This window comes from Xiphophorus maculatus, chromosome 19 (genome assembly GCF_002775205.1).
Source record: "Xiphophorus maculatus strain JP 163 A chromosome 19, X_maculatus-5.0-male, whole genome shotgun sequence".
In the NCBI taxonomy this organism is placed as follows: domain Eukaryota; kingdom Metazoa; phylum Chordata; class Actinopteri; order Cyprinodontiformes; family Poeciliidae; genus Xiphophorus; species Xiphophorus maculatus.
Genome location: NC_036461.1, coordinates 5,537,290 through 5,547,302, shown reverse-complemented (window position 1 = coordinate 5,547,302; position 10,013 = coordinate 5,537,290). Strand labels below are relative to the sequence as shown.

General features: G+C 41.8%; 1 protein-coding gene across 1 annotated transcript; it reads left to right on the top strand.

Annotated features, from left to right (window-relative positions):
• Positions 1-5,628: 5,628 nt before the first annotated feature.
• Positions 5,629-8,995, top strand: six6 (SIX homeobox 6). Its single transcript, XM_023352378.1, has 3 exons — positions 5,629-6,474; positions 6,588-7,245; positions 8,215-8,995. The coding sequence occupies exons 2-3, from the start codon at positions 6,674-6,676 to the stop codon at positions 8,378-8,380; spliced, it is 738 nt and encodes a 245-aa protein (XP_023208146.1). The 5' UTR covers positions 5,629-6,474; positions 6,588-6,673; the 3' UTR covers positions 8,381-8,995.
• The last annotated feature ends 1,018 nt before the right edge of the window (positions 8,996-10,013 follow it).

Genomic DNA, 10,013 nt, shown 5'->3' with positions numbered 1-10,013 from the left:
TTGTTCCATTGGAAGATTATTTTTTCCATATGGTTTAGGAAATAATCTGCCAGTGAAACTCTTCAATTTTCATCAATGTCAAGGAATTATTTTCTTAAAATAAACTCCAATATCTTGCTGAAAAGTTATTTGTTAGTTTTTTTCTTATTCAAAGTGCACTAATGTATTTGCAGTACAAACTAGACCAAAAGTCCTTGGTAAGATTTGGTGTTTTTTCACTGCAGATTTTAAACATCTTTTACTTTATTTAGAAGTCAAATGCTTCACATAGTTTCACATAAAGGAGATTTTCAGTTAGGTTTATGATCCAAAACAACTCCTACAAATTTAACTTCAATCTCAACCAATCTGCAAAAACAGGATATTTTTTAAATCCAGATGTTTGTACATATCAACCCCTACACCAATGCCGACCTGGGCATCTGCCCAAATTGTGTCTATGCAGGACTGCACTGCAAAAACACCGAATTTTGCCAAGAATTTGGGTCTAGTTTGAGGTGCAAATATCTTTAAGTAGACAAAACTGACTTGAAAGTAACTTTCTTTCAAGATATAGAAGCTTGTTTTAAGTAAATAATTCCTTAATATTGATTTTAAAAAATAGTTCTAGTTCCGCTGGCAGATTTTTTTCCTTATAGGCAGACATTTTCTGTACTTTTTCACTCAAAATTAAGGAATTATTGACTTAAAACTCTTATATCTTTCTCAACACGTTACTGATAACCAGTAGCTTTTGAAGAAAGTGCAAAAAAAATTGTACTCAAGTAAAAGTAGTGTTACTTCAATATATTTTTACTCCAGTAATTATAAAAAGTAGCCATCCAAGAAAATACTTGAATAGGAGTAAAAAAGTATTTGGTAAAAACTCTACTCAAGTACTGAGTAACTGATCAAATGATCAATCATTTAATATTTAAAAATTACATAATCAGACGGACAAAAAATATAAAGTTACGTGGACATTTTGGTATTTTAAGAACCAAAATGACGATAATTCATATAAGTAACAAAAAATAACAAAGTCAGGCAAAGTATTTTTTTTTTCCAAATCAGTTTCTTTCAAAAAAACTTATGAAACTTTAACAAAAACTGCAGGTGTGTGTATGTGTGGACAATTTTTGGTTTAAACATGTTTGTTTTTCTTTCAGTGGGTAGAAAATCCAGAAATTTTACTCAAGTAAGAGAAAAAATACTTCATAATAAAGCTAATAAAGCTGTACAGCGTAGTAAAAATACTCCCTTGTTTAAAAAAAACTACTCAAGTAAATGTAACTAGTTCCTACCCAACTCTGCTTGTACGTTAGTTTTGTGTTATTTTGAATGCACTAAGATATTTGCACTGGGATCTGTGTGCGTGTGTGTGTGTGTGTGTGTGTGTGTGTGTGTGTGTGTGTGTGTGTGTGTGTGTGTGTGTGTGTGTGTGTGCGTGCGTGTGTGTGTGTGTGTGAGGCACCGCTTGGCCTCTTCCCCCAGATCCCTGCTGCCTGTTTTGGCTCTCCTCTCTCCATGTCAGCTGTGCTGTGTGACTGAAAGGCACAGGATTGCGTACACTAGGGGCCAATGGGTCAGCGGATAAGAAGTCTTCTCTGTTACCACAAATCCACAGATTAAACGTAGCGTCGAGAGCTAGTGCTGCCCCGGGGGCAAATGGGTCTGAAACACAACTCTGGGAGAGATTTGGCTTAACTCTTCTGTCGCTGTGGAGCCACGTGGCAACATGTCAGACTTTTTTAAATGTGTCCGGGTCATTGTGGGGTTATTGGTACCATTGCTGATGTGATATCTTAATTGGAAAGTTAATCCTGAGCTGAGGCAGCTGACAGTATGTCAGAACGGTACAGAGAGAAATCATGCTGTAACATCAGCATCTTCTGCTTGCCTCAGGAAATGTGCAGCAGCAGCATTTCCTGCCTGCCTGCTTTTATTCTGCAGAAAGAGTCAACTCAGAGTGCGTTAACGCCGCAGTGTTAAGATGAGAGAAACTGAGGAGGAGCAGAAGGAAAGGCACCAGATGGGTTTAGAGAAAGGTGCAGTAGGTCTGCATGGGATAGTAGCAGGAGGGCCGTTGGTGACAGGCTCTTGTAGCGTCTCGTCTGCTCCAGTGATCCCAGGGAATCTGGGTCATTTCCAGCCTGTTCGTAACTGTTCCCGCTCCTTTCCCTCCCTTCCCCCCCTCCGCCCTGGGCGAGCTGCGACCCAGCTACATGCTAATGATGACAGAAAGTAAATGTGCTGCTATCGCAAAAAGAAACCGAGCGGCAGAGGTGGGCAGAGTACCCTGAGGTTGTACTCAAGTAAGAGAAGCACTACTTCAACGTATCTGTACTCAAGTAAAAGTAAAAAGTAGCCAGGAAATTACTAGTTACATTTACTTTTGAAAAAAAATTACTTTTATGTGTATATTTGCTTTTTATTTTTACTAGAGAAAGTTCATTATGAAGTATTTTTACTCTTACTTGAGTAACATTTCTGGATTTTCTACCCACTGAGTGAAAAACAAACATGTTTAACCAAAAATTCACCAGACACAGACATCTGCAGTTTTTGTTAAAGTTTCATAAGTTATTTTATTGAAAGAAACTGATTTTGAATTTTTTAAAAATTTGGCTGATTTGGCTCATAGGAATCTGTAGCAGCGCCCCCTGTTGCAGCGCCCCCTGCTGCAGCGCCCCCTGCTGCAGCGCCCCCTGCTGCAGCGCCCCTTTGCATGCAGAGCACGCCCATTTTTTCTCACCGCTATCACTTCCAGTACTTGTCAGTTTTCCTCTGGATCCTTGTTTTTTTCTGCTTAGCTTTGAATAATGTTTTGGATTCACTCCCAACCATTTTACTCCTACGATAAAAGCAATATCCTCCATCAATTAGGTTCCAACATCATGGCTCCTGCAGCAGACTGATCCGCTGTGCACCATCATTTCCACGAATCCCCAGTTGAAGATACCTGACTGGATCTTCATTTCCTGAGGAACAGTAAAATAAAACTCTTGACTCGGTTGCCAAATACATCTCAACCCAAACAAACGCTTCCACCTTCAGCAAACCCTGTTTTAGGATGGAACTACCTGACTGTTTCCTGCACAGATTAGGCTTTGAATTTGCTGTGCAGCAGAAATGTGCTGCAGTTCTTCATGCACTCAGCTCCACAAAGGATCCAGGATTAATCACTCAATCCCGCTTTGTAGTTTCTGAGGTGCATTCTGACACATTATAGATAAAATAATTTACACATGCAGAAACTCAATGCAGGAAATGCTGACTAGAAATATTGTTTACACCATTTTTGGCGCCCCCTCTAGCGCAGCGCCCCTTTGTCGCATATGGTGCACACCCACACACACACACACACACACACACACACACACGCACACACACACACACACACACACACACACACACACACACACTTTTTGCTGCTACTTCCAATACTTCTCTGTTTTCATGTGGATCTTTGTTTTTTATTTCTGTTTATCTCTGAATAATGTTTTGTATTTACTCCCATTTTACATTTTATCCATTTGTTACTTTGATTTATTAATTTTTAAGTTTTTTGTGGGTTTTGCTTGAATTGTCTGTCCCAGTGCTTCCATTTCTTTCCTTTTGCAATCTGAATATTACGTTTGAAGCAGCATCTTTCTCCACACTCTTGATTTGAATGAGTTTTATTGTTTCAGCTGATAACTGTCTTGTTCAAAACTGCGCTTAGTTCTCCAGCACAATTTGATTTGTGTAAGAAATGACAATTACAGAATGATTCCACATTTTTACTCTGGTTTTTATTTATTGATAATTGTTTGGTAAACATCTGCGTTAGAGAGCATTGACGTCATTTTCTCTTTTTATTCCTATATGAAGGCTAGCAGTTCTTCTTAAACTCTACAGATGAATTTATTTACAAAAACAGATTAAAAACAACAATTTTAAACACTTAGAAAGTTTTAGACTATCTCTGAATTTCATTTATTTTAAAACAATATTCTTTCGCCTTAACCGCTCATTTCATTTTCAGTCAAGTTTTATATTTGATCTTTCTGCAAATCATGAAAGTTGCTGCTGCTGAGCAGAAGTGAAATAACTTCTATCACAGATTTGATTGATTTTTCTGGTGTTTCTTTCTATAATCAGCAGTTCAATGCGCCAAAAAAAAGATATAATAAAAACCAACGCAAGAAACAAGTCGCGCTGTTGTTTGAAGGCTGCAGCAACGGCTTAATGATTCATGGAGAAAACGGCCAAGAAAGGGAAAAAAAATAGTCGTCTTTGAATGAGATGCACTGTGTTGTTGCAGTGAATGTGCGGAGATATTGGTGTCAGGAGGCCTATCTCCTGCTGACACAGTGACACAGGCCCGGACGCGCACACACAGCCAGCCTCGCATCAAATTCATATTCACACAAACAGAAGGTTGCAACGTGCAAGCGGAAGGTTACCGTGAATGTTGTCAGTAAATGAATAAAAACGGCTGATTTGCAAGGTTTTCAGCGCGTAAACTTAGATGAACGCTGGATTATGAAGGCAGAAAATCACTTTGAGGTGAAAAGAAAAGCGTACAGATCATCTTTTGTTCTTTTATGAATGTTTTAAATTGGTACTGTATATAAAACTGCTGTTATTTGCGACCCAACGTTTAAGAGATCCAAGCTTATATTTAATAGATGCTTCTTCTATAGCATTGCAGTCCTTGTGAATTCAGTTTGGGGCCGGATGCCTGCAGACATTAAAGATTTACTGACAGCTGAATATTTCAGGACGGCACCTTGTCAGTCGCCCTCACTATTTATCCCCCCTTCGTCTGATAGAGGCTGCCATCCTTTATTTACACCAGGTTGATTGAATGTGGGCGAAAAGAACTGAAAAGTTAATTTTCTTAATTATAAGCTCTTTTTTAAAGCAGTAAAATGTGGGTGCAAATTTTATTTTGTTGTTATTTTGGGGGGATTTTAATGTTTGGTGTTGAGTGAACCGGTATGAGCAGCATTTATTGCATTTCGTAACTGAGTCATGAAAAAATAAATAAATAAGAAAATCCCGAAAGGGTGAAACTAGAGGGAGTGTGCGGCGAGTGCGCGCACGCCTCCTCTCTCTCTCTCTCACTCTCCAGAGAGAGAGATAGTGGAGAGGGGGGGGGGGGGGGGGGGGCGGGGGGGTATCTGTGAAAATAATATCAGGCTTTTCCGTCAGAATGAACTTTACTACTGTATCCAGCCATGAAATAATCTGACCCGACACTTCAAACCATCTGCGCTATCTATCCGCCCTCTTATTTACTAAATCAGCCTGCGCACAAAACGGAGTGTGTCTGATAGCCCACTAAAAAACCCGAGGAGCCTGCCGGGGCCGTCATAATCCCACACACACACACACACACACACACACACACACACACACACACACACACACACACACACACACACACACACACACACACACACACACACACACACACACACACACACACACACACACATATTCCTCCTCTGTTGTGTTTTTCGCGCATCACAAACTGAACGCTGTCGACACTGATGGAGGAAAGTAAAGAAAACATCCATTATATACAGGAAGTCTGTTTTCTGATTTATGTAACAAACACAAAAATGTAGCTAGAAATGTAAATATTGTTGAGACGTAGATTAAAAAAAGGCAACAAAAAAATTTGATGGGATTATTGTGAAATGGGAATCTAACCAATGCGTAAAGAATACAAATTAAACGCCGAGCGTAATGATGCGCAAGGCTGCGTTATGAATCCCAGTGATCACCCTCACAGCCACAGGCTCTGGATGAACATGATATTGTCTGTTTCATTCCTCACTCTGACATTATCTTTTTTCTTCTTCTTTTTTTTAACCTTGGGGGCAGCAGGGCCGGTTGTTTTCTGCGCAGTTGTGTCATTTCGCTGCGTAAAGCCGCCTTAACGCGCTCCAACGTTAAACCGGGCTGTGAGTCTGTCCGCATATCCGCTGCGCACACTTTGTGCGACATAAAGAAGGCGCATACAGGGAAGGAAGGAAGGAAGGAGGGAGGGAAGGACAGAAGGGAAGAAGGAAGGGAGCGTCGAAACGTTTCAGGACGCGCAGCAAAAATTTTAAAAAAGGGTCAAAATGTTGATATTGTGTTTGAAAAGGGAGGCGCTGAGCTCTCCTTTCCGCCCGATTGGCCGGACTTGACAGTGATTGACGTGCTTCCATGGCAACCGCGCAGCCAATCTGCCAAGTCCAATAGGAAATCATCGGAGGGGGCTTGACTAGCTTTTTCTCTCCCCCCTCCTCACCCCTCCCTTAAAAATACATCTCAGCTCCGGCTTTAATTCTTCCCTGCATTCAGTCCCAGGCTACCTTGAAAAATACACCGCCGCTCGGGCTTTAAAGGCTCCAGCATCTTCGGTCAAGTTCACCGCGGCGGAGTGAGGATGCGGTAGCCGAGGCCCCGCGCAGTATCGTCCCTCCTCAGCGGCGCTTCCCTCGGCTGCTCAGACGGGTTGGTCCGCTAACTTTGGGATTTGCCTTGGTTTTTCTTTTTTTCTTCTTATTCTTCTTCTTTCTTTTTTTCTTTTTGGGGTGCCTTGGATTGCCTCGGCGCACGGAGAGAAGACGCGGAGGAAAGAGAGAGAGAGGAAAAGAGAGAGAGCGAGAGAGAGAGAGGGGAGGGGGAGAGTGGAAACCCAGGAGAAGCCTCCATGTTTCAGCTGCCCATCCTGAATTTCAGCCCCCAGCAGGTCGCCGGGGTCTGCGAGACTCTGGAGGAGAGCGGCGACATCGAGCGCCTCGGCCGCTTCCTCTGGTCGCTGCCCGTCGCGCCGGCGGCCTGCGAGGTCCTCAACAAGAACGAGTCGGTGCTGAGGGCCCGGGCCGTGGTCGCCTTCCACACCGGCAATTTCCGCGAACTCTACCACATCCTGGAGAACCACAAGTTCACCAAAGAGTCGCACACGAAGCTGCAGGCGCTGTGGCTGGAAGCGCACTACCAGGAGGCTGAGAAGCTGCGGGGCCGCCCGCTGGGGCCCGTGGACAAATACCGGGTCCGGAAGAAGTTCCCGCTGCCCAGAACCATCTGGGACGGAGAGCAGAAGACCCACTGCTTCAAGGAGAGAACCCGGCACTTGTTGAGAGAGTGGTACCTGCAGGATCCGTACCCGAACCCCAGTAAAAAGAGGGAGCTAGCACAGGCTACTGGACTCACACCCACACAGGTGGGAAACTGGTTTAAGAACCGGAGACAAAGAGACAGAGCGGCGGCTGCGAAGAACAGGTGAGCTGGAGCATCACTGACCCGAAAAGACAAATTTTAAAAAAAGATTTCAGCATCTGGAGGCAGATTTAGCAGCTAGCAAAACAGGCCGAACCTCTCAGCATAAACCCAGTGCAACATTCAGCCCAGTTGAAGCTGAACGTTATAATTTACTATAAAAGGCTGATTGGTGAGTAGAAATATCCGACAAAATTATTGTTTCATTTATTATGAATGCAAAAATACCTCCAATATTACTGAAGCTGCACTGATTTAGTTTTCTTTTATTTCTGTGTCTGAAACAATAATAACTGAAATTTGTGAGATTTATTTTTTTAAATGAAAATGTTTGTTTTTATCCTAATTTTGCCAAAAATAAATATTTAAAAACATTTATTTAAATCAGAGCTGATTATTGTATGTTAATCCTGATTCATAAAATCATAATATTAGGATATATATATATATATATATATATATATATATATATATATATATATATATATATATATATATATATATATATATATATATATATATATATATATATAAATTGTGATAATCATCCTAAAATAAGCCAAATTGGAGCTGATTTAATGTTAAAACAGGTGTAAAATGTTTTATATAATAATAATAATAATAATAATAATAATAATAATAATAATAATAATAATAATAATGATGATGATAATTCAGAATATTTTCTTAAATATTGTAATTTTAATTTCCAGTGGATAAACGGATGGACTTCCGTCATAGCAACTTGTTTAAAACCTAATTAATAATATTTCTTTGCGATAATAATGCTATAATATCCCAGTTATAATTGATTTCCTTATAAAAAAAATAGCTAAAAAAAACAACCAGATCTCATGGAATCATTTTTAAAATATTGTAAAATACTTTATTGTAATTTTCCATGGTCAATCTTCCATCATGGCGGCCTGTTTTACGCCTCTCCGTCTCTCTTTCTGCTTGCCCTCCGTCCAGGCTACAGCAGCAGGTTCTCTCCGGCGGTTCGGTTCGCTCCTTGGCGGATGAGGACGGCACGGTGGACCGCCTGGGGAACTCCTCCAGCCCGGAGGCCAGCCTGTCCAGCAAGGCGGCCGCCTCGGCCATCTCCATCACCTCCAGCGACAGTGAATGTGACATCTGAGCAGCGCGAACTGACCGATTAAAGGGGGAAAAGACAATCCAATAAAACAAGTAACAGTGCCTGCGTCGAGTTAAAACACACACACACACACACACACACACACACACACACACACACACACACACACACACACTGACATTTGACGGCTGCCAAAACATGAGGGGACCCGCCATTCGTGGGTGCCATTTCAGGCCTATACGTTTGTCTGCGTGGAAACTGGAACCGGACATTTCACGGACTAAAAGCGCTTGAAGATGAAATTTTTTTTAAAAAAAGGGACAGAAATATATTAAAAAAAGAAAGAAAGAAGGAATGAAAGGAGGGATGAGTGTCCATCCAAACCGGCCTGACCTGCTGTTCTCTGTGGGTATTTCATGTTGAAAAGAAGAACTGTGATATTTTTACTTTAAAGTTTTATAAATAATGTTTATTTGCTTATTTAAAACGATCTGCTCTATTGTCTCTTCGAGTTTCATATTCATTTGCTTGGTGTTTTTAATACATACCTTGTACACAGGTGAACCTGTTGAGCATGCGCGCTTTAGTGACGTTGTGTTTCAGTTTAAAAAAAGCAACAAAAAAAAAGGTAAAGATAACTTAATAAAATAACTGTTGACCAAGAAAGATGTCAGTTTAGCCTCTTTTTTAGTAGAATTAGTTGATTTTGAATTAGGAATCCTTTGGGCTGTTTGGTTTGGGATATTTTCTTTCTTTTTTTTTTTTTTTTTGAGGGGTGACAGGGATTTTAACGCCACGGTGCTGCGTTCACTGACACGTTTCAGAGCGAGGTCTAATTGGCCAACATGCTCTGCGTCCCGTAATGCAGGGTGACAGGGAGAGGTCACCGAGAGGCCGGCTCACTAACCCGGATGATCCGCGGCAGAGATCACGGAGATCAAACAGCGCAGCAGATTGAAAACCTGGCCCGCTGCTCTGCGCATGCACGAAAACAACAAAAATGCGCCTCCTTAAAACGTGCAAGTGTCTATTTTCCCAAGACGTCCGCGCAATCAGGCCGCGATGAATCTTTTAATTGGCGCTGCAGCACCTCTGGTCATTATTTCAGCAACTCTCCGCTCAAGTGCGCAGAACTGATGCGCACATTTGCATTTCCTGTCCTGTTTTAAAGTGAGAATCTCTAATATTTTCGCTTTTACTGTTTATCTCGCAGCCACCTTTTCACCCCCCTCATCTCCAACATTGGTGGAAAATAAAATCAAAAAAAGGGATTCTTCCTCTTCTTCCTCTTCCTCTTTCTTTTTTTCTCTGCTTTTCTTTCAAACTCACTGGGACAAAAACGCTAAATGTTTCCGTTTCTGCCGAGAGCGAAGGCGACAGGGAGAGTAGATGAAAAAGTCTTTCCAGCAGTCAATAAGGTTGTCAAACTGGTCAGCGGTAATCAGCGCTAATGATGGGGTCCGGGGTCCCAGTCCGGACAAAAGGGGCCCCGCCGCTGCTTTGTGCGGGAAGCGACCGCGGGTTCCTCTCCAAAGAAAAGGCTGCAGAGGACAACAGTCCGGAGCACGGAAACTTCACCGGCGTGTGTGTGTGTGTGTGTGTGTGTGTGTGTGTGTGTGTGTGTGTGTGTGTGTGTGTGTGTGTGTGTGTGTGTGTGTGTGTGTGTGTGTGTGTG

What these genes read in the sequence shown, in the direction of transcription:
- six6 (XM_023352378.1), top strand. Translation starts at nt 6,674, where the DNA reads ATGTTTCAGCTGCCCATCCTGAATTTCAGCCCCCAGCAGGTCGCCGGG. An exon ending in GCGGCGGCTGCGAAGAACAG is followed by an intron (nt 7,246 to 8,214) that starts GTGAGCTGGAGC and finishes CCCTCCGTCCAG; the next exon opens with GCTACAGCAGCAGGTTCTCT.